This window comes from Ambystoma mexicanum, chromosome 3p (assembly GCF_040938575.1).
Source record: "Ambystoma mexicanum isolate Mex_15411 chromosome 3p, UKY_AmexF1_1, whole genome shotgun sequence".
NCBI classification, from domain to species: Eukaryota; Metazoa; Chordata; class Amphibia; order Caudata; family Ambystomatidae; genus Ambystoma; species Ambystoma mexicanum.
In genome coordinates, this window is record NC_090925.1 from 122,519,085 (window position 1) to 122,544,073 (window position 24,989).

General features: G+C 46.5%; 1 protein-coding gene across 3 annotated transcripts in view; it reads right to left on the minus strand.

Annotated features, from left to right (window-relative positions):
- The window catches only part of LOC138580152 (C-type lectin domain family 2 member D-like), a 357,666-nt gene that overhangs the window by 97,087 nt on the left and 235,590 nt on the right, over positions 1–24,989 (minus strand). For 2 of the 3 annotated variants that reach the window (XM_069650475.1, XM_069650478.1), the window contains one exon: positions 8,970–9,147. The exons of the other annotated variant lie outside the window; for it this stretch is intronic. In XM_069650475.1, the coding sequence (XP_069506576.1) occupies positions 8,991–9,147 (157 nt within the window). In that variant the 3' untranslated portion in view covers positions 8,970–8,990. Of the gene's footprint in view, positions 1–8,969; positions 9,148–24,989 lie in introns of those variants that run through there. 3 annotated transcript variants of the gene reach the window in all.

A 24,989-nucleotide genomic window follows, 5' to 3' on the forward strand; every position in this document is an offset into this window, starting at 1 on the left:
TAGTTGAAAATATTACTTTTTCTTAGTTTGTTGGCGAACACCTACTTCTAAAACGTGAGCTTGTGATGAGAAGTATTAGTCCAGATGTTGAAACAAGGTTGACCGCCATGCTTTATTTACTTCAATACGATTCTCTCCCGAAAGCGTCCATGGGAATTGTAGGGAGTATCGCATTCCTCTAGATATAATTCTGGGCAGCTATGAACTTAGAAAAAAGGTCCATTGTTAAAAAAAAAAATCATTGAGTTGTGCTATGGTAATGGTACTTGTACTGCACACTGTTTCCACCTGCGTGGTCTCCTGGCACTCTGGCGGATCTGTAATGCAAGGAGGGTGGCAGGGTTTGTTAGTAGGAATGAGCGGGAGAAGAGCAAAAGAGCTGTGATGTGCAGTTGGCAGCTTCAGTTTGGAGAAACCAGTCGCTGAGCGTAGGTGCGTTTTCGGTTGGTAGGCATCATGTGGTGCGGAGGTGAGATTGTGTTTGGTTTCTTTACTTGTTGGGGTGTTGTGAAGTGTGTGCGGTTTGTGGTGCTGTAGAGGTATGGTTGTGTTCAGTTCATAGTATGAGAAGGTGTGTGCAGAGGGGTGAGTTTTTAGTACGGTTAGTGGCAATACCTTTCTAACCCCCGCCATTCTGACTAAATGCAATCCATATTCCTTCCCTGGTCATTCATTCTAGTGAGAAGTAATTACCACTCCACGAATTCCTCAAGGAGAGACGCGTTCCCTGTCCCCAGAACTCAATATGTGTGTGGCATGGTTTCTGCCCTCAAACCTATTCCTTCATGTGTGATGCATGTCACACTCTCTGGGCAGCCCGTTTAAGTGTGATACATCTGCCTCCACTCCATCCCAGTGAGTGATGGTTCTCACCTTCGGTGCTCTAGCAAGGTCAGGAACACTTCTGGTCTCCAACCGCTCTTCCAGGCAAGACGCCTCCCTCTTCCCTCGCCCTCCACCCCGGTGTGAGACACTACACACTCTTAGTCTATACATCTGGGTGTGTTCCCATTCCTGCTCCCATCAGTCTATTAGGTTTGATGCATTTTTATTCCTAATTAATCCTTCTTGATTTGCCCGACATAGTGTAGTAGTTATATAGTGTCTGTTTCAGGGTGCAGCAAGGGGGGTAAGGCTTAGCTATATCATTAGAGTGGGTGCTGAATGCGGCTAGCCTGCACATGCATGCTAAGTGCGAGATTGGCTAATTTACACCAATAATATGTATGCAGTATAGGTTCGGACTATCCAGATAGTTAAATGCTGGTTGGGGTATTGTATCAGGTTATTTGAACATGGCAGTCTTCCCAGGGTATTTTTGTGGTTGTATTCCCTTCTTTTCCAGCTTGTTTTTCTTGCTGGGTTTTGTCTCGTTTGGCTTGCTGAATTGTGTTGATGACTGTCGGTTCCTTTGCTCGGTCTCGGTTCATTTCGGGTGTGTTCTTTTCAGCGTTGTTTTACTGGCCTCCTTTTCTGTGCATTTGTCCTTTTCATGGTGCGTAGATTATGTTCAATCGTTTTCCTCCCCTTCAGAGCTGAAGAGCCAGGTTTTTAGATGTTTTCTGAATTTTAGATGGTCCTCCGTAGTTCGTAATTCTCTCGGAAGGGAGTTACAGGGTTTTACGGCTATACGTGAGCAGGATCATCCTCCAAATGTTTTTCCTGTGTAGAGTTTAGGTTCTAGGCGAAGATAATTGCTGGATCCAAGTGTTCTTGTTGGTTTGTATATGGTGATTTTCTATTGTATTAATTCTGCTCCCTGGCCATGGATTGCTCTGTGTGTTATACACATCATTTTGAAGGTGTTTCATTTTTGACTGGGAACCAATGTAGCATCCATAGCGCTGGTGTGTCACGACCTTAACCCGTGGCCAGGGAAGTCGGGGCCTCTGGCCCTCGCCACAGTATTTCAACAAGGCCCCAATCGTGTCCCTCTCTGGTGCCCTGGAGCCAGTCCTGGCGCCGTTGGCACCAGGCTCATATGGCAGGTGTAGTTTCCATTGGGCAGTGGACCAATATGGCTGCCCCCACAAGGATCACGTGGAACTGCAGCATGCAGTCTAGCATCTAGGGAGTGGCCCGCCCCGAAGGCACCTGGGATACACCTGCTGGATATTTAAACCACGCCTGAATTGAGGCACGCGTTTCACGTTATTCTGCTCTTGCAGCGTGACGTTCACCGGGTCCTGCTCAGCATCTTTGGGCGAGAGAAGAAGAACCACGTTATTCATCCTTACCTGCTCTGCTTCCAGCTCCTCAATTAATCCGGAGTCTTCCCTGGAATTCGTTATCTTATTCCAGAAACATCCTAGAGAAGAAGGACGAGAAGAGGACAATTAGTAAGCGACTATTCATCCGTTTCATCGCCTCTAGGCTCTGCTTACTTAACAAACTCTCCTGGAAGTCTACCGCCGTACGGACACCTTCCATCCGGCGTCCTGTTCCATTTGACCACATTCTTCCAGGAATCTTTCGGCGACCTGCAAGGAACAACAGCACAGGTCAGCCAACTTCTAAGGACGCTGATAGCGCCGCGCCTAGTGCTTCCTCTTACCTTCGAGCTCAGCCCTCTATATCAGCTCGACGTCTCCATCATCCTTTCTGCATCTGCAAGAAAGAAGGTGAAGGTTATTCCGGGCAACTACAATTACGGACATTCATTCTTAACCATACGAGAGACTTACCTCAAGAGTGGAGTCGCAGCTGGTCTGGACTTCAGGGCCATGCCAGCGGAGTAACTCGGGGGAACGGTGCCCAGCGACGACGCGCCCCTGCTCAGCACGGCCGGATAGAGAGCGCACCTTTACGAAACACAAGGTGAGAAAGGCTCCAAGGGGGATAGCAAGGGCAGCATGGGGAAGGTGGTCACTGAGGTAGCTAAAACCAAACTCCTGTCTTCTAGAACTGGCCCTCGGCAGCACGAGTCCCCGGAGAAGGTGCAGCGTTCCCAGAAACATCCCAGACCAGTCGGGTGGCGTCCCTGTGGATACAAGGTGAGCGTTACATGGTGGGATGTGGTCTCTTAAGGAGAGTTTGATGAGAACTTTGGCAGCTGCATTCTGTATTTGGTCCAGTTTCCTCAGTAAGTACTCCGGCATTCCAAAGTAAACATTGTTGGTGTAGTCTATCCTGGACATGATGAGGGCAAGTGCTTTGTGTGTTAAGTAGAAGAAGGGTAGCATCTTTTTGATGGTGTGAAGATGGAAGAAGCATTTCTTAATGATCACATTTACTTGTGTTTGTAGTGTTAACTTGTTGTCCATTAGGATTCCAAGGATTTTGACTACTTTGGATGGGTTAAGCGGAGCTCCCATTTCTATGCACCATGGGATGTCCTGGCAGTTTCCTTGGTTGTTGGGTGTAATCATGATTTCCGTTTTGTCCAGGTTGATTTTAAAGTTATTAATGTTCATCCACTGGTATAGTTCTTTGAAGCAGTGTGTTAGTGTGGGGGTCTCCTTTTCATTGCCGTTGAGTTTGTAGACAATTTGGGTATCGTCTGTGTAATTGTAGCATGTGAGGCTGTGTCTTTTGATGAGGTTGATTAGTGGCGTTTTATCGATGTTGAACAGTGGTGGGGATAACGAGGAGCCTTGTTGAACTCCACAAGTGGTATCCTGCGGTGCAGATTTTAATAGATTGAGGCGTACTGTTTGTTTGTTTTGGAGGAGAAAGATGTAATCCAAGCAGTGCTGTGTCGCTGGTCCAAATTTCTTCCAGTCTCTTGGCAAGGGTGTTATAGTTGACTGTGTTGAATGCTGCGGAGAGGCCGAGTAATATCAGTGCCGAGTTTGTGTTGGAGTCTGTGTTGGTCTTTAGGTTGTCCCAAATTGAGAGTAGTGCCGTCTCTGGTCCTCTCATGGATCTAAAGCCTCCATGTGCCTTGTCCAATAATTGGTTATTTTCGACGTGTTACAGTATTTGTTATTAGACATTGGTCTCTATTAGTTTTGAGGGGTAAGGAATGTTAGAGATCAGGCTGTTTGAAAGGTCTTCCAAATTGCCCAAGGTATCTTTGAGGAACTGTTTGATATAGGATGATTTGTAGGTTCGTAGTACTCTTCCCATTAAAAGTGAGAGATTGATGGGTTTTGGTTAGTATTCAGATGGTGTACCCTGTGTAAGGATCGATTTGTAGATGTCTGTTGGACAGGGGTCAATTGAGGAGCCTGCATTGTTCATTTTGTTCACCAAGCTGACAGATTTTTCTCCTAAAATTTGGGGAAAGATGTTCAGCCTGTTCTGTGGGCCAGGGGTTGGTTGGATGAGGGGAACATTCGAGTTGGTTGGTCTACTTTGTATGATCCGATGTATGTTGGTGATTTTGCTCTTAAAGTGATCTGCAAGCTCATCGGATCGTTTTTGCGAGGGGACCAGTGTGTTATTGCATCCAGGATTCTTTCTGGGTGTTGTCCAGCATTCAGTTTCGGGTCAAAGTAGGATATTGTGTCCTCAGCAAGCGCTTTCTTCATGTCTTCTAATGTCGCTGCCTACAGCTCACCGCATTCCCATGGTTCGCCCGTCTTGGCAGGTCTGAATGGCTCCGTCAGTGTTGCAAGGTTGGGGATGAACTTCCTGTAGCCTTAACATGCCCAGGAAACTCCGAACCTCAGACTGGTTTTGTGGGTCTGGAACTGTTTTGATGTCTCAGACCTTCTGTGGGTCTGCAGGGACATCCTTCTTCTGAAAAACTAATCCACAGAACTCCAGCCTAATCTTGTGAAACTCGCATTTTCTTTTGTTGAGTGTAGCCCTTGGCCTTTCAGTCTTTGACGGACAGCTCTCAGGGGTCAGCCGATGCTCTGCAGTGTAACTGGCAAAGATCAGGACATCGTTGCTCACGTTAATAACTCCTGGGATGCTGCGGATGATGCCCCTGATCATGTTCTGAAACATCTTAACCGACGAGGAGACACCAAAGCTCTGGCCTTTGCAGCGATGTAGGCCTATGTGTGAGGACAAGGTGGTGATTTAGCAGGAGTCTTTGTGAAAGGGAATTCGATGGTACCCCGATGTCAAGTCCAATTTTGAGGAGTGCTTTGTCCCTTGCATGTTTAGGACTAATATAAGTGTAGGTCGTCTCTCTCTTCATCGCCCGGTGGGCAATCGCATGCATATGCAAATGCCAACTTGATCTGGCCTCTTGCGCTTGCGTTCCACAACGATGGGGGAGACCCAAGGGGTTGGCCAGTCGCCTTTTCAATAATGTCAGCCTCTCTTTTGCCTAGCGCCCCCAAACCCCACTTTAGGCCGTAAGTGGAAGGGAGCACACAGTATTTCAAGGCTATTGGCTGCTCTGCTACATCAATAATAGTTGCACTTCTGGCACGCACAGGCAGCCGATGCCCCGGATTATACTCATCTAGGAAGTCCTCAATTCCCACCTCGTACTCCCTGAATCCAAAATGCATGTGCATGACATGGTCAGAAACCTGTCAAAGTCAAGAGGGGAAGAGGCCCTCTCATCCTGGTGTGAGAAGCCTACTAGGTTTTTCACAAGATCCAGTCCTGCCCCTGAGCTGGGGTGTGAGAGGGCCCCAGACCCTTTTACGTGTGCATGCATATTTGAACCGAGCACTACCATTCATTGCCCCATACCTGTGTGCACCTTGCTGACCAGTCTCTGTTTGTCCCATAGTGTGGTGGTGGAAGAAATAACAAGCAACCAAACCCTGGAGAGAGAGAGCAAAAAATTATGAACCAGTGGAGCATTCCTCACATCAAAGTAGCATCAAACCAGCCCTCTACAAGACCCAGCCCTCTACACGATACAAACCTTCAGTTTACCTTTAACCGTGCTCTGGAGCGGTCCACATGGCGAAGTGGCAATCGAAGCAATCTACCTACCACAGACATTCAGTTTACCTGCAACAGGTCCATGGAGCACTCTGCATAGCAAAGCGCCAGTCACAACATGAACTGGGATATTGCCTGTTGTGAGGAGGCGGCCATTTCCGAATACCGGTGATGTACAAAATGGGGGCAGATTTAACATGTTTTTGACTTCTTGTAACCTGCCCCTTCGGGGGAAGTTTGAGTGGTTGGCTCGGGTAACCAGCCAATGGAGGGGAACAGGGAGGATAAAAAGGGGCACAGGAAACAGGAGGGTGTGAGTTTTCCAGGTGAGGTCCAGGGAGGAGTAGGAGGACCAAAGGGAGATATTGGTTGGTGAGAGAAGGTGGCACTTGGGTGTGAGTGTGCATGCCAGGAATGGGAGCAAGACTAGCAGGATAAGGGGGAATGAGAGTGAATAAGAAGGTGAGTGAGAGAGTGAAAGGAGGGTGACTGCGCGATATTGTGTGGATGAAAAGTAGAGTAGTAATAGTGGAGGGAAGGGAGAGTAGTAATTCTGAGAAGAAGGGAAGTGTAGTAGTGGGGAGAGTAATAGTAGTGGGGAGAAAGTTAGTGGTAGAGAGAGGAGGAGAGTAGGAGTAGCAAGAGAATATCAGTGGAAAGAAGGGAAGAGTGAGCGACAAAAGAGGAAGAAGGGAGGAGAGAAGAAGGTAGGGAGACAAAGGATAGACGATCAGGGTGAAGGGTACAAGGGCATGAAGGGAAAGGACCAATTGAGACCTGAGGGTCTGGAAGGCATCTCTTCTAGTACAGATCATGTTTGGGACCTAGGTCAGGATTCACCAGGACTGTTCGAAGAGGGAGTATGATAAAAAAGGGTGTTTTTCCTTAGGCCATCACAAGCAGACAGACTTAAATAGTAGGGCTTACCAATATCCAGAGATAAATCGCAGGTTTGAGGGATATCTGGACTAGGGAGCGAACCGCCCGCACTAGACGAGAGCGGGAGAGGGACAGCCCTCAGCAGGCACCTTTACAATTTCTCAAATAAAAACAACTGAATTGTCTCCGAAAGTTGGTGAGCTCTTGAGACAATCTGTTACAACGAGCTCCAAGTCTTGTTAAGTATTGCAGTGTCTGTGTTATTGTGACGAACCATGGCTTTGGCCGAGCCACACAACAGGATGGGTGTATCCCTTCCGTATGCACGCATGTTCACATTAGTTGGCTTCATAGATGGCCTGGGTTTTAGCTGCACATTTCATTAATTGATGCAGCTTTGTCAATCAGGACAGGCATAGGTGTCTCAGATTAGTGTTCAGTTTGTGAGTTGGCAGCACTTGTTAGATATCATGAAAACTGCCTGTTCACCCTCCGACTCATCAAGATCTACTGCACGCGCAACCTCAACTTGCCCTACTTGTTGAGGCTGAGGTCATCTCAATAGGGCACATAAGAACCATCATGCAACACATTTGCAAAGTGGCTCAGATTGCCACATTTCTAGCATGCTGTCCCTTTCGTTGGGCAGAAACCCATATGGGGCAGTGTGCCCCCGTAATAGTCACAAGGTTTGGATGAACTTGTCGACATGGGCGTGGTCCTTCCTCTTGGGTCTTTCCTCACCTCAATCATACCTCTTCCACAGTAGTCCCCTGGTGAATGCATGTGCCTTGTTTAGGGCCAAGCTCTGGAAGACCGCTTCCATTTTCTCGGCACTGCTCTCTGCCAATCTGCCCAGCTCCAGGATGCAGATCAACAAAAGGCCGGACTCGCACAGAATCTGCAGACACATTTTGTTTGGAGTAGCGCCTCTGTATGAGCTGCGCACTGACCATGGTGCATTTGGATGCTGAGTGTCACAGCATGGTATTGAAGGTATCAATTGGTGCAGTTTGGCAGAGTGTGAAATGCTTGATGTCAGCGTTTGCTGGTGGGCAGGAGGGAGGGTTGAAGTAATCAGCGAGTGAGCGTTTGGCCATATTAGTGGCCAACAGGGGCCAAGGCCTTGAACATTTTTTGCATTTCTAAGCCAGCATCGAATAATACTGCTGATTTCTCTGCCGCATTGTCGGGTTCTTTGGTAGCGGCAAAATAAAGCTCCGGTCAATTTACCAGACCTCCCATTTTAGGACTAGGGATGAGGGATGAGGGTGCCCACAGAGTCTCAAAGTCCTGTATGGACCTACCAGGTGTCCCGAGTGTGGGGTGACGAGGATGGCTCCTTCTTCCTCAGAATCCCTCATCCCTCCTTTGTTGCCAGTTGTTGTGCCCTACCTCACTTCGGGCGTGCAGCACCCCCACCACGTCACCCCCTTTTAACATCAAATGCAGCCCGAACGGTCTATGGCGATTATTTTTTTCCTGTTTTTTATTTCTCGAATTTGTTTGCTCTTTTTTTCATAGAAAATAGGGGGGAGACACCCGCACCTTCCTCTGACCCAACACGCCTCCTCAACCCACTCCCACCAATGTTGCCTAACCCCAATTTACCATCAACATTTTTGGGTGAACATGTGAGCAGATCATTTTGGAAAACAATTATCCAAAATCAAACTATCAATAGACCTACTTCCGCATGGGCCTTCCCGAGTTGGCCAAGGGCCTGCATGGGTCTGAATAGACGCCACGGCACCAGGCTCACACTCCCCTAACAACTCCATTGATTTGTCACCCCCCCCCCCCCGCCGCCCCATATCTTGGCATGGACCCTAGATACATTCCTGATACATTTTTATTTGAAAAGCGTGCCCTTGCCCTGCAGGTTGTAAAGAAAGGAACTGCTTTAAAGAGATTTGTTTTCTAAAGAAAAAGTCGACTCTGGCTCAGGGCCGGCCTTAGCGCAGGGACTGCCAGACGGCCGCCTGGGCTGCCGTTAGCCCCCACCATGGCAGCTCGGGAGAGTCTGCCAAGTTCACCCATGAGCTGCTGTGATGGGAGAAGTCGCGGCAGGAGCCCTATTGAAATTAAATGCACCCCCCCCAGCATGACCTGGGGCGAGCGGCAGTTTTGTTTTGCCGCCGGAGGCGCTGCCACCTCTAAGGCTGGCCCTGCTCTGGCTAATTGCTGGAGGGCCCGCCGCCAAGCAGCAATAACAGTTTAATGTCCCACTTGTTACCACCTTCTGGGGGCATCGGTTGCACTTTAGCACACACACACACCCAATAACAGAACAGTGTGTTACAAAAATATACATTTTAATAAATAAGTGCTCCAAATGAACACACTCTCTTTGTCTGCTTTTCATTATTAAACGGTTTGCTGGTGCAGATCCAGTGGTGCTTGCTGTGACATCCGCTGCTTCCAACAAAACTGCCCAGGAAGGCGCACTCGGAGTGATCTCCTATTATGAACCTGCAAAAACAAAAAAGGAAATAAATGCACAATTTCTGGGCATCGCTGCAAGTTTCCATTGGGTGCGTAAATGCAGTACAGGTTTGCACAAGGTGAACATTTCATGGTGCCGGGCCGGCTTGCTGAGCTAGGCTGGGAACTGGCTGAATGAGGAAGAGGATGCACATTGGTAAATAGAGCTCCTTCTGAGACAGGCTCTCGTCCGTCCGTCCGTCCGTCCATCCGTCCATCCATCGTCCTCAAGGCAGGGGGTGCCCACACGTAGCATAGGCACATCCACACACAACACAATGAGTGCTTTACAGTTACACAGGGGTGAGTAGAAAGCAGGCAGCTTGAATTAGAAATGCTCTAAGAGGTGTCTGGGAGGTGCAGTGCAGAGAGCAAAGCCAAGCACTTCGGGCCCAGGAATCATGAAGCACAGGACACAAGAGGCACGTGACTGGAGGTGGTGAAGCCAGGACCTGGGTTACCACAACCACCGAGGGACCATCAAAGTGATAAATGCTGGAGGACTATGAACCAATGAGAGAGAGGAAGAAAATGACCCAACGAGGACTGTGAAACGCAATAATGTTGTAGTGGGTATTGGGAAGATGTTTTTTTCGGGATTTAAAGATTTTTTCACTATATGTACTTGCACCGCGCCCTTTTGCATTTCTTGGCTTCTACTCATCTAATAGCTTATAGGTGATTTTGCCATTATTTGCCAGGTATTGCCATGATGTGCCCAATCAAAGCACATAGATACATTGCAAAGAGAATGGTGAGCTATACAAGTCTAGTTACTAAGCCATAAATTACCAGGACATGATCTGCCCAAAGACCACCATTATTTGCCATTTTATTTCTTCATCCCTCGTATGCTCAGCGAGTTGGCACTCCCATCACTTGCCAGTTATCTATACTAAGGGTTTTATCATCATATGTCCAGGGACTTCCACTATATGCTTGGGTGTTCCACTACACTCAGAGGTGCTTACACAATCTCTTGACACCAAATGTGGAGGCACCCTTATCATTTGGCAAGCACTGGCAGAGTCAGGGCTGGACTGGCCCACAGGCAACTCTGGAGATTTCCTGGTAGGCCTCTGCACCGTGGGCCTCTTGTGTGGTATTTACAAATGTTCCCAGAGGAAAAGGGTTGGGCTTGCTGAAAATGTGTAATATGGGGCCACTTTCCAGGGCCTCTTTTGGTTGCCAGTCCACCCCTGGGCATAATATGCCAGGTATTGCCACAAATGCCTGAATACTCATACAGATCCTAGGCAGCGCCTTCAAAATCCCAGGTACTCAAATAATTCCAGCAATGCCATCAAATGCAGCTGCTCACACTATATTCTTAGGTAACGGCTGGTCCGAGAGGCGCTAAGCACCACCGCTCCCTTTTCTGTACAGCCCACAGCATCCACAGTTCATCTGCCTTTACACAGGGGCAGGGGCCACCTGTGGCAGTGTGCGAGAGGGAGCAGAGACGCTACACTGCTCTCATGCAAAACCGACACAGAGCCAAAAAGATTGCTGCTCTCTAGGAGTAAAGGGGCAGGTAGTGACTAAGGCGCCCACTCAGCTCCACACTACTAGTAAACCAGAAGTGATCTAAATCATAAAGGTGAAACAAGGCACACAAAGGTGGAACACACAAGGGTAGCGCAGGCTGTACTTTTCAGAACAGATGTGAGCTGGTACATTACCAACCCAAACAACAATGGCACTGTGGCACCAAAATAAAGGAATGTCCAACCAACAATCTATAGAAATAGGAACCTTCGATTAAACTGAAATTCTACACAACTAATAAAAAACACCACCAACTCACCGCTGCAGGAAAAAGACACCGCAAACGAAGACTTTAAGATAATGGATTATGGGTTTGGTTATGTGTGCAGACAGGCACACGTTTCAGTAGCTGTCATGTCATAACTTGGGTGAGACGCCCTCCCTCATCGTTGTGTGGGAAGGTCCACGTTTGGGCCTGGACCAGGGGAAGTGACGTACGTTGGGCTAGGGAGGGGCCGGGGGAAAGGAAGGGCAGTTACAGACAGTGTTGCCAACCTAGCGACTTTCTCGCTAAATATAGCGAGAAAGTACACCCCCCTAGCGACTTTTTCATTAAAAAGCGGCTAGCGAGAAATCTAGCTACTTTTTTCAATTGGTTTGGAGACTTGCTCATTTATGCAAGTTTCCAAACCAATTGGAAAAAGTGTGGTCATTCGCCCGTTTTCTAACGGCAGTAATGCAAAAACACACTGATAACTTAAAAGGGAGGTTTTAAAAGGGGAGGGGGCCACAGTAAAAGCCATAAATCGCAGGGGGAAAGAGGAGGTAATTATGCAAATTAGGCAGTGACATCATCTTGCTACTTCTGGCGACTTCTAGGGAAGCCAATAGCTACTTTCTTCACTGAGGAGTTGGCAACACTGGTTACAGATATAACGGCGTGCAATAAAGACGTGTCTTGTTGCACCAGCCGTTATACGTCTTTTCATTTCATCACAGGCCTCCCCCTCAAGCGGTCCTCATAGTGGGTAGGACCAAACAGTAGCAGTGTACAAATTACTGTACTGTCTTAAAAAGGTAGTGAGTGGTTTCTTACAAGTTGCTACGTCCCTTTGAAGTGGGCCAGGACGACAATGCCACTGAAAATACATTCATTTTTTAGGCTTCTCTTTGGGTGCTTCAGCATGTCGAGCCAGGCTTCTATGAGCTTTACTGCAGCTCGAGGCAAGCGGGCTTCTCAATGGAGTCGAATCTCAGCAATCGAGACAGAACAAGGCAATGAGGTCCCATGGATCGAGCAGAGTGTCTCGAGATGTTTTGGGATGATCCTGCCGGGGGTTCAAGTGGGCAAGCAAGATGCTAACTTTCACCAAGTCAAGTTGGCATCTTGAGATGGGTTGAGTCAGCTGTTCCCCATGTATAGAGTCAGAGGCTGAGATGGTTTAAAGCCATTAGCTGCAAAGGGCTAAGGCGGTGTTGAGACAGCTGGAAGCGATGAATGCGGGTCAAAGAACTCTAAGTGCTGAAGGCATCAGTGTGTGTCCGGCAGAGGCTCGAAAAGAGTTGGGCACAGCAGAGCCAGTTTGAAAACTCTAACTCTGTCGGGGGCCAGGCCCTGCATTTCTTCTGGGCTACAAAGTTGCTGGGAGACCCAGTTCAGGGTCTCCAGAGCAAGGGGAATCCTGTTACCGTTTTCAGACTACAGGGAGGCTTTGGTCCACTGCAGTCACCCCAAATATGCCCCTGGGATGGAGAGGGGGCTTGCCCTTTCCTTCAAGGTCTCCTTCTATCTTCACCTTTATGGCAGAGGACTTTGGAGCAGACTGTACCCCAATGGAGTTCCAAGTGAATCCTTCTTCAGTAATCCAAAGTTGACTCAACTAAGAAGCAAACTGCCACAGCAGACTAGTCCATGACAGGGACAAGCCTGTTAAGGGTTTAATTTCTGACTCTATGGTAGTGTCACGTGTCTGATGATGTCAGTCCCAGAATGCCTTGTCTGTAGGAAGTCAGGACGTGAGCACAGGAAGTTTGGGAGCTCTAGCAAAGTCCTAGATGGTGGGATTCCTCTCTGGACTGTAGCTCTCGCCTTGGCTACTCTAACTGCCCCCAGCCTCGGTCTGCCTACATCAAAAGGATTCCAATAATTAGCACTCCACTGGTAGCTGCCCATTGTACTGCCAGGGCTCACCTTTGAAGCACTGGTTCCCAGATAACCCCTTAGGGAGATTTCCTGTTTTTCAGAGGAATGCCACGTCTTCACAGGTGGGCTCAAAGGGGAGTTTCCTGGGCGGACCCAAATAGTTGTTTCAGGTGAAACCAGTCCAGACAGCTAACCCCAAGACCCAGGAGGGGCCAATAGTTAAAGAACCTAACCACTGAGAGTTGGAACATTTGTGTCCCAGGGGCATCTTTACAGCTGTTCACAGCTCACCTGTGACTGCCATGTAGGAAATGTCATGGCAGATGTAGGGGTTGTCGTGAAGCAGGTCTAGCAGAGGCAAGTCTGTGCATGTCCAATTTCAGTATTTATTTTTAACACAGAGTGGTTTATTTATTTATAACGCGCTGGGACAAAGCCTGATGGCATAGAGGCGCGAGGACAGACAAAGCCAGGAAAACAAAGGAGCAGCCAGGCAAGGAGGACAGATTGAGTTATTTAGCCTCCTTGCTGCTGATGGCCAAACAAAATAGTTTTCAGTCTACGCTTGAAGGCAGCAATAGAGGAGCAGGTACTAGGGTCCAGAGGAAGGGCATTCCACAAACGAGATGCCACCACAGAAAAACATTGTGCCCATGCGACAGAGACCTAAAATGGATCCGCTTGCCAACAGGTAGCCAATGTAGAGAATGCCTAGCTGGAGACGATTAAGTTCCCCTTTTCCTATGCCCAATAACAGGGTAGAACAATAATCGAGACGAGAAGCAATAATAGCGTGGGCCAGGGTAGCACAATGAGAGGAATCAAGGAACGGTCTGATTTGGGCTAGGAGTTTGATGTAGTAGGAAGTACTTGAGACCAAGCAGCTAATGTGGGCTTTCATGCTAAGTTCTCGGTCGAGCAATATTCCCAAGGTTTTAACTTTGGAAAGGGTTGTCAGAGTACAATCCGCAATTTGAAAGGAGCGTTACGCAGTGTCCAGATTTCGTATTTTAGGTGCAGTGCCGACAATCAATTTCAGTTTTGGCATTATTAAGAGACAATCCATTACATACCATCCAGGAGTGTGCGAGTTTATAGATGGTATTAATGATCTCCAAATCCTGGGGAGTGATTGCCTGAAAGCAGAATAAGTCACTGCGTGTCATCTGCGTAGTTGTCGTATATTATGCTTTCTGACTCCCAACAGCTCGAATAGGGGCAAGGTGAAGATGTCAAAAAGAGTAGGGGACAGACACGACGCCTATGGGATCCCACACAACAGAACATGGCCCTCTGCTATGGCACTTGCCGAGAATGGATCCAGCACACTTAACAAATCACAACATGTGGTCTGTACATAAGAGAGTACCCAATATGCATGTAACACATTGACAATTTTTATTTTTCATGTGATTTAAAAATAGCATAACAGGCCTATTATCAAAAACTTTTTCCTGCCCGTAGTTGCCGGGGATATACACTGTTTAAGGTATCTAAAAAACCTCATACATTGACTCTTTGCATTCAGTTGTTTACAAAGTGTGGGTTAGTACAAAAAGTGACTTAGATGTTAGGTCATCACAACCACATTCTGTCTATTCGACACTAAATGGTGTTATTGCCATGTAGTGGGCGGCTGGCATCCTAGTGCCGTCTTGAGGACTGTTGAAGTGGACTGAGTAGTGTCACTGATGTACCCCAAAATTGGAACATCTAAAGGTAAGAAGGATAAAATTGGAATGTGGGTGTATCTCTACAGGGACGGTGGTGCCTGAGAAGTGTACTGTACATAATCTTACCTGAGCCATTGCTTTCCAGTATCACAGGTGTGGAGAAGAATTATCGAGTTCTTCACTTAAGGCGCCTTCTGTGCGCTTTGTTATTACTGGATCCTGTATGACTAGGGTCTGGTCTTCAGCTAGGTAGCTGTAGAAGATAATAGTTATCTGGTTGTGTTGTCAAAAACTACTATACACATCTATTTTACGTGCATAGAAAGCCATTTCTGGTGGTGGTGGTGGAAAACTACTTGTGCCCGTAACGTGAGTCTCTCGAATGAGCCATAGGCAGTCTATTTCGTGAGAAACGCCATATTGGCAGTGTTAGTTGCCATTTACGTTAGATCTGTTACTCTGATCTGCCCAGAGCTGTGTACGTGCCCGGTAGCTACGTGACAAAAATGGTGTGTGAGGTTCAACACTGTGATGAGTTGCTAAACCTGGTTATATAGAGTGCTCCCTCTTGTGCCTGCTTAGCGTCTCTACCGTGTAGATGGGAGACCGCTCTGATGCGGCGCTCTGGGCTTACCTGCGTCCGCTCGTAGCTGCAGCTTGCTGTGTCAATGACGGTGGCTGCGCGCATGCGTGTTGACTACTTGTACGCACTTCAGTCGTATCTACGCGACCGTGAATCAGGCGCGCATGAGCACGCGATTAGTGTCGTTGTCTCATGGGATCAAGAGGAGTAGTGTCTACGACTGCGCCCGCCCCATGTATTGAGGGTGCGTGACATGTGTCTCCTCTTCTCACAGTGTGGGGATTAGATACTGAATGCAGTACTCCGATTATGTGTTGGCCCCAGTCTGTGGGTTGTGACAGTCGGTCATTACATACAGTTTTTTGCAAACGCTGCCACCGATTAAAGCATAACTGGCAGTTAACATTCCATGAACCATTGTGTGCTTTGTTGCATAGTAGATCAAAGGACACAACTTAGTTTGATCTTTCACATTTAACACTTTAAGTGCTTTTAGCATAACCAAGTTGGAAAACAAAACACAGGTGACTCTCCTTTGGAGGTTAGTTTCGCATTAGGGTCTAATTTCAGAAAAACAGATTCCACTCTATGGACACGTTCAAACCGTTTTTTACCATATCTAAACGGTGTATCCATTTTTGCTCTAATTTTCTCAGTTCTAAATCTCTGTCCCCCCCTCTGGCTTTGGCATCAATGGTTTGGATAACACACCATCTCAGTTATGTGTGTTTGTGTTGCTTTTGAACGAAGTGGGCCACCATTGGTTTGTCCTCTATTGTGTTTTTGAGGCAGGACCTGTGCTCACAAATTCTTTGCCTAACTTTGCGTTTGCTTTTACCTATATATAGCAAGTTGCACGGGCATTTGATCATGTAAATGCTCCATTTGGTCAGACAGTCTGAGAAAGTTCTGTACTTCCAAATGGTGCCGTTAAGAGATACTTCTTTCAGATCTTGTGTAAGGTGGCATACTGAACACTTTCCACAGCGGTAGTGTCCGACTACGGGTGGGAGAAGCCAGAATGTGGATTGGAATGTTGTTTTGGGTTTCTCTGTTGGGTATGTATGTACCAGATGGTCTTTCAGATTTCTGCTTCTTTTAAACGCGAACCGTGGAGTTTCTGGTGAAAAGGTGTCCGTTTGTAACAAATGCCAGTTTGTCATGAGTGTCTGAGTGCGTTGCTGACTGGTGAGAAAGTGGTGACGCATGTCATCTTTTCTTTGTGTTCTTCTCGCGCCTGTTTGGTCAGGCAGGGTAAGTCTCGCCCAGACACACATCTACGAACACATATCCTATGCTATTCTGTGATTAATCGTCTTCTGCTCTATTCTAATACTCTGCTCTCTCCCGCTACTTACCTCCTGCTCTATCATCTGGCCGCCGATCACTTCAACACTGAATCCCAGTAGATCAGGTAACCTTGGAGACATATAGTATACTGTTTGTAGTGAATGTGGGATAAATGATTTATCACTATCCTCTTTAATTCCGTATCAGGGACAGAGAGGGCAACTCGCACGAATATCCTCCAGTGAAGACATTCCCATACCAGCAGAAAACGCGAATACCTCCTCAGCAGGAACTTCACGTTTTTTTTTCCCCAGAGGGTTTCCCGGGGTTCTCTGCCTCGTACGCCCTGTATTCTGGGTCCGAGGAGGTAGAGATACTCGGGGGATTTTCACTTTCTCCCAAGTTCCGTCAGGATCCAGGTTAGTGAAGAATCTATTGTTTACTTTGTTTCGTTAATGTAAATTGTCTGACACTATTATTGAAGGTTATCATTATACCAGTGACTATAACACTTATGGAACAAGATGCTATGTACCATATTCATGCCTCGTATTATATAATAGAGCAAGAGACAAATAAAAACACAAGAAACTGATATGGATCAAATTAAGCATGGTATTTCGTTAGTTGAACTTACATCATACATCGAAGATGCTCGAACGGAAAATGAAATTGCACCCATATTTAAAAACGTGTTGACCTATGCAATCTGTACAGCATAAGGATGAAACAACTTGGCAGTGATCTTTCAGGATGCATACATTCCACAAAAGTTGGAAAACAGGATACCTGCTTACTTTCCTGACATGGAAGCACATAAGAAAGGCTGTCATGTGATGCTTAAATTTAATAGTGATATTGGATCTGCACTGAGCAAGGCATGTGAATACGATGCAGATAGTTATGGTGTTCATCTTGCTAAAGGAGCAAATATAGAGAAAAGAGGCATTTAAAATGAAAAATTACTTCAACAGATCTTTTTGAAACAAGCGTCCGGAAGACTCTGTGCCAGCATCTCTGTTAGCACTGGTTGCTATGGTTATGATCATCCCAAACATTAAAGCAAAGTCAAGGTCTTCAACAATGCCACCACAAATCGTCACTGTTGCAGTTACTAATGTACAACAATTTGGTGAGCCGTACGGAGTAGGAGTCTGAAAGAGCCTTCAAACACAACCGAGAAAGGGAAACAATACCATACAATCTAAGCTCTACCACATCTCATGACCCTTTCCATCATACGGGAATATCGATATTTCAACATCCAGATGATAATTTCCAGGAACTGATCGGATTAGGACTAAAAATCCTTGTGCCGACAATGTGACTAAACATCTTCCTGAGTGCTACACCAGTGTGCCCCCTGTTCCTGCTATGAGAACCGACTGTCCTCTGCCAACCGTAGAAGAGAACTAGAGTTGACTACCAAGTTACGCCACAAGCTAGTGATAACCACTTGGGCAGCATACCACGCAAGTCAACAAGCAGAAACTCCAAAAGATTATACATTCACACATTCATTCCTGATTCTTTCATTTCCAGAACATGCTATGTCAGTGGCCATGATTCACCATTCAATGGATATTGTGAAAACAGCAGTTAATGGCCTTAATCCTGGGCAGTTTCCAATCATTACGTTTGGCCAGCCACTCGACGCATTGGTAAAACAAATCCAAGGGAACTGGACAGCAACCCATGGTGAAGATCAATTAATTGTAATATTTGGTGGGCTGCATACTGAGGTGCCAGTTTTCAAGTTTCTTGGAAATCTCTTGGATGAAAGTGGGGCAACTGGAGCACTTGTTTGGACTAATATTACCAAAGGTGGAAAAGGGGATTAATTTATAAACGGTTCCCATGTGACTCGTACCCATAGGGCTCATCAAATCACAGCCAGTAGTCTATATTTACTTCTGCAGCAGGCCTACAATGACTACAGCCACGATATACAGGATGGCAGTCAGGTTAAGTCACTTGAAGACTGGTGTAAAGAAAGAAGTGATGTATGTACCCAATTTACATCATTCTAAAACTAGAACTCCTTTTGATGACTTTTATAAGAGTGATACAAGAAGATTTTACACCTCCATATAGAAGCGCTATCCAAGGTTGTTCCCCGTTTATTTCCTTGGACCATACTCACTATGCACGATGGATTCCTGTCCACTTACGTGATATGGTTTCACTTAAAATGCATCACCCCAACACCCATGCAGAATTCATGAAAGGAAAGTTTCTCACAAAAAAGTCAAAGCATGCATTCTGTGCTATTGCCATTGATCAGGCCCGTGAACAACATAACGCACCAGTCAAAGGTGATGGAGGGGCTGCAGGCCTGACAGGAAAGCCAACAGCTCTGCATAGTTGGATGGTTTCTGGTCCTGAGATGGCCCGCTTAGTTAAAGAATATAATTCTACAAAGGTGAAGCGATTGGAAAAAGATGAGCGGCACCACACGGACAAAAAGCATTCACGGATGGTTTTTGCAAAAGATATCAAGTCTCTTACTCATGCAATACAAGATGTGGGAAACCCATTTAGTGAAATCAGTTGCGATCTAATACTACCTGAAAGCAGAAATATAGTACACCCAGCATTTGCAGACACATTGCTAAATATTGAACACATTGGAGTTGACCGTTAGGGAGAATTCTCCTTTCTGTGCCAATTACCCTCAACCTTAGAGACCACCAGCTCTTTTGCTGGACTTGAGGACTTCTAATTTTAACCCTGGAATGAGTGAGACCTTTTGCTCACACTCATTTGTTTTGACCTGATTTGGATTATGCGTTTCCACTGATTTTGGAGCCTGACAACTCCATGGGCATCTACATTTGGTGTGGTGACACACAGCCCCTCAGTGCAGTGTCACAGAGAAATCATTTAGATTTCTCATAAGGTTTAAATACTTTTTCTTGTGTGAACTACTGTTCCCAAGAATAGTAAAGTGAAATTGACTTTACCTACCCTTTCTCTTTGCAGGTCCAGCATACACCATCTTACGTGAAGTGCTGGGGGGTTACCTAGTAGCCTCTTATCCTACATTCTCATGTAACATTTCTTATGTTACCCTCACTACTTTAAATAGCTGGTGGCAGTGGTTTAATGTTCCTGCCATTGTGCTTTTCTACCGCAGGCTGAACCCTCAGCTGCAGTATAGCACCCATGAGTGACCATTCTTGTCAAAATGGACCGGTCTTTTTACGCCATTTTCTGTTTTGTGAGGTCTTTCTTGGGTTTTACCTTTGGTGGGCTTCAGTCCTGAAACCCTCCTCTGGCTCCAGTGTGTCTGGAAGGGCAGGAAGTGAGGGTGGTTCCCGAAATTCCCCTGTCCTTGGTCTCTAGGAGTGCCTGAATACAACCAGTCCTAATTGGCTGACACTGCTGTGTGACTGACAGCCTAAGCTATGCATGAATGGGAGAAACCTTCTTAAAAGGGGAGGGTTTTGGGACTAGAGGCAGAGTGGACCACTGGGAAGAACACCCGATGAAGAAACTGAACGGAGCTTGCTGCATCCTCCTGGACCTTTGAATTGCCCGGTGAAGCCCTGCTGCACTGCTGAAACTCCTTTTTCTGATCGACAAGAGAAGCTCCGGAAGGGACAAGTTCTTCCCTTGGGTAAGTGGGACCAACTAACCGTGAGACAAACTCCACTGGACCATCTTGTCAGATTGGCTGTACTTCTTTGCTGCTGAAGGAACCGAGTACCAGGAGTCGGGAAACCCGTAGTAGAGTGCAACGTCTGCAATCCGGCCAGAAGCTCCAGGAGTGTCCCAAGATCCTCCCGAAGCAGAACGACCAGAGCTCTAGCCCCTCACCAGAATGCAGGACTCAAGGAGTGAAGGAAGCCCAACCGGTATCCAAGATCTGCGGTGGTGCTGTTTACCGAGCACTGAAACCGCAAAGTGTTGCTGATCTGAAGAGAGCCCATAGCTGCCGCCGACCTCCGAATTGCTGCCGCAGGAGTCCTCCAGATGTCCTCCCTCTTGTCCCCACGACTGAGGCTCAGGAACCCAGGATATGCATCGCTGCAACAGGACAGAATCCAGCTGGACCAATCTTCTTCAAACCAGAGGTACTGTTCAGACTTTGGGTACTTACCTCAGTGTGTCTTTAGTTTTGCTCCTCTGTTGAGACTTGCAGTGAATACTTATGTTAGAGTTGATTTCAACTCTGCTTTCCACAAGTGTAACAGCTATTGACCCTACAATTGATTTCTACAAAACTCTCTAACTTTGTGCTAGACTTTTTATTAAATACGAAGTGCCGCAGCTCCATAGACTGTGCTCCAATTGACTTTGGCTGTCCTACCCCCCTGCAGACTTTTCTAGTCCATTGACTGATATTTTCTGTCCATCAGAGGTGATAACTTGTTTTCAGACTGTTATTGCTGGGAAAGGTTTCGTCCAGACTTCATTGGAAGATTTAAGTATACTCACATGTCCCGAGAACCTCTTTAACCTTTTTCCTTCCCTTAATCTTTCCTTTCTGCAAGCTCAGAATCTGCAAAGTGTACGAGTGATCTATAAATGGCATTACTGTCCTTATGAATGAAGTCGCCTCCGGGTGTAGGAAGTGTGTAAAAAGCATCTCTAAAGAGTATCCACTCAATTTATGCTGATTCTGGAAAAGTATTTTAAAGTATATTTGTTACATATCTTGCCCCTTTTAAAGAACGCTTATTTAAAATTGATATTAAATAAATAACTATTTATAACTGAAACCTTGAGTATAAGTGTTACTTGGCTACTTGCATTTGTGAATTTCATTGCTGCAGCTCTACATCTCACATTTACCCCTCTTGAGATAGACCTGGCTGCTCAGTCACACTACCGACTTGTGTAGTACAGCCCGATACCAAAAGGTGGGTTACCTTATACCAAGTGCACAAGTGTTGTGTAGTCTCACACAGTATTACATCACTTCTTGCCTAACACTGGTGGCAGGTGGTGGGATTGGCGTAGAGTGGTTACATTGACTATTTGCTGTACTTATGCCCAACTAAACCAGCCACAAGGCTAAGCTCCACTAAAAAGCTAAGCAATTGTAACATGCCAAATATGGATACATTTAATGAGGCAGCCCTGATTGTCCTGACAGTAGATCAACTGAAAGACATGTGTAAATCCAGGGGCCTCACTCTGAAAGGAAAACAATGTGAATTGATTACAACGTTGTTAAATCACCAAAGTTTGGGTAGTAGGCCTATATCCCCTACCAACCCAGGTAATGTCCATCCTCTGCCATCACCTCACCTCCACAGCCAACTTCTCCCAAGAATCCACCACATGGATCACCTCCTTCCTCCAAGGCAGGACCATGCAGGTCTTCTCTGACCTAGCCACTGCGTCACCAACCATCATGCTATGCGGTGTGCCCCAAGGCCCCTGCCTCTCCCCTACCCTATATAACATCTTTACCCGCCCCTTCTTCCTTATCCTTGACGCCATGGGCATCTCCTACACCAACTACGCCGACGACACTCAGATCCTTCTCACATTAACAGCTGACTATGACACTGACTGCGCAACTCTCAACAACATATATAACACAATCCAAATGTGGATGGCTATCAATGGCCTTTGCCTTAACTCCGACAAAACTAAACTCCTACTCGTAGGATCCCCTGACACCCTCAAGAAACTTGACGCCCAGTTTAGCCACTTTACCATTGACTCAATCAGAATTCCAGTACTGGACATGGTAAAAACGCTAGGCGTCTATCTAGACTCCAACTTATCTATGACCAGACAAGTAAACGCAATCGCCTCCTCTGCGGCTTACCATGCAAAACTCCTCAACGCAATCAGGCCTTTTCTGTCAAAAGACACTTGTACCAACATAGCCAGAGCCATAACTGGTTCCCGGCTAGACTACTGTAATGTTCTCTTCCTAGGGACCGCCAACAAAAACCTCGAGAAGCTGCAAGTAATCCAGAATAGCGCCCTGCGTGCTGCACAAGGCATTGCCAAGAGAGCACATCACTGCTGCCAGAAAAGTGTCCCATTGGCTCCCCATAAAGGAAAGGATTATATTCAAAGCACTAAGCATCACCCACAAATGCGACCACCTCTCAGCCCCAGCGTACCTATCCCAGAGAATCCACCCGTTCTCCTCCACAAGACCCACCAGGACACCCTATGCCAATATGCTCTCCGTACTCAGGGAAAAAAGAGCTAGAGCAGGTGGCGCCAGCTTCCCCTACCTTGCTGCTTTACATTGGAACACCCTTCCCACCTCTCTGCGAGCTGAACCTTCACTGACTGCTTTCCGAAAAGTCATGAAAACTACCTTGTTCACCTAACCAACCCCACATGTTCAAACTCTCATGACTAACATGTATGATGTATTATGGTGTATGATACTCCCTATCGCTTAACACAGGATCCTGCCTTACTGTAACCCAAGGCACAACCTGTACCCATTGTAACTAAGATCCCTTACAAGTAACAGCGCCACAATGCCCATGGGCTGCCTGCGCGCTATATAAATGTATCAAATAAATAAATAAATAAATAAATAAATAAATAAGGAAGATAATGATGAGGATGCCAGTTTAGAGTCAAGCTTCAATCTGCAGGATGAGTCAGAGGAGGTAGAGGAGTCTCAGGAAGAGATATCCCCTCTGCCACAGCCTGCCCTTGCACCTCAGCCACTTCCCATTGGGACCCCACAATGTCCACACCTAAGCCCAGAATATATTTCTCTTGATAGACTAAGATTAGAGTTGGAATTCAATAAACTAAATGTCCAGGCTGAAACCAAACATCAAGAGGTGAAACTAAGAGAAGGAGAGATGCAACATGAAATGAATATGAGAAATATGTCCCTTGATTCTGCTTTCCTTTCAGGGTCTTCTAGGTATGTTAGTCCCAAGAGGCCTCGCCTGCCTAATGAAGCAGTGAGTATATATGTGTTGGACTGGCTGGGTACGTTTGACTACACCTATGGTCTTCAAGGAATAAGTGTGAATTATTTAATTCCATGGCACATGTCTAGGCTCCCCCTCACTGCCTTAAGTGGCACTACAAATCGAGCCGGGGCTCATCGAGGGGGCATGGCCTAACAACAGGGGTCCTGCTGGCCCGTTAGGCCACGCCCCCTGACGAGCCTCGGCTCAATGGGCTACTGGCACCCAGTGGTGGCTGTTGAGTTTGAAAGCTGGTGGGGCGTAAATTTCCCAAGGTGAAATTTAGAGCTCGCGCACACAGCGCACGAGACCACACCACCCAAGGATGGTGCGGGTGGCTCTCCCTCATGAAATTCTTTGAAAAATTAACTCCAAAATGTGCTAATTTACTGTCCAAAAAAAACACCGAAATATGACAAAAAGCATTAGGATTTACATACTAATGGTGGTACATTATTCTTACGTGCGCAAGTGTGATGGTGTGTTTTACAGCAGCTTGTATTGTCTAGGTATGTCTGAATGTGGCCTGGCATGCTGTAATGTTATTACGTGTCTACGCTGGTCTACATTGTGCTGCCAGTTGGACATGTTTTCATTGTGGCATGGCATTTTTAATAGCAAAGCATTAATGTTCCTGTACATTGTTGGTGACTTGCATGTATTAGATTGGTGTTACCCTACAAAACAATTGCAAACACTGTGGCTTTATAACCAATTTTTCTCAGAAAGTGTGCTGTATATTGCATTAAAACACATATTTATATCTTTCTCCTAGTGCAGTGTGCGGCATACCCCTCCAGCAGCACGTTTGTGCGTATTGCGCAAGTGTGACAATCTAGGCTGGCCCAGAGTGTGGCGTGACTCGTGATTTGTTGCTGAGTTGGAGGGGGGCCTCAGAATGGCTCGCAGGGGTACCACAAATTTTGTGTTACGCCACTGGCTGCCACTCACCACATCTTTTTTTCCTGTGCTATGTGTAACACTGATTTGCATTGCCCTGGGATGAGGGCATGCAATCTATGACTTTCCAGATGTTTTTGACTATGACTCACCATTCACCTGGGGCTGATAATAATTGTAATCCAAAATATCTGTTGTTGCAAACGTTGCAGACCCCCGCACATAGAATCTGCCCAACCACTGACAGAGGTATCATCTGACAAAGGTTTTGGCTGGGCTAGACTGTGCAGCCATTTTGTCACAATCAGGTTGAGGCCCAGAGGGTCCCAGTTAAAATCGTTTGCTCAAATAAGTATCATCAAAACATGAGTAAACATAGAAGAGTCCAGAGCCAAACCTCCCATTCTATATAATGCTCGCCTCAGCGATCTGTTTTGATGAAAAGAATCCGATTGCCATTTGTCTGGGCGCCAGATATTGAGTTAATCGCTCCACTCAGACCTGGTGCCACCCTGCACGTAGCAAGGGCAAAGAGAGTGGCAGAGTTTACCCAGCCCTTCATCTTTCCGAGGTAAATATGTGCGTACCTTTATAGTGGGTAATACTAGCACCTGCTATTAGATCTGTTATTACAGCGCTTAGAAGCAGACGGAACCAGGCATGAAGCTCTAGACCAGTGCACAAATTATTCTGATTACTGTCACTATTATTATTATTTCGGATTAGTTTATAGCTCACAGTCGTATTTTACACAAAATGAATAACAAATGATGCTATTAGGAAGAAACCGCATGCGCTTGTGCAGAAAACATTGTTTTACACTTGTTAAACAATGGATGCAA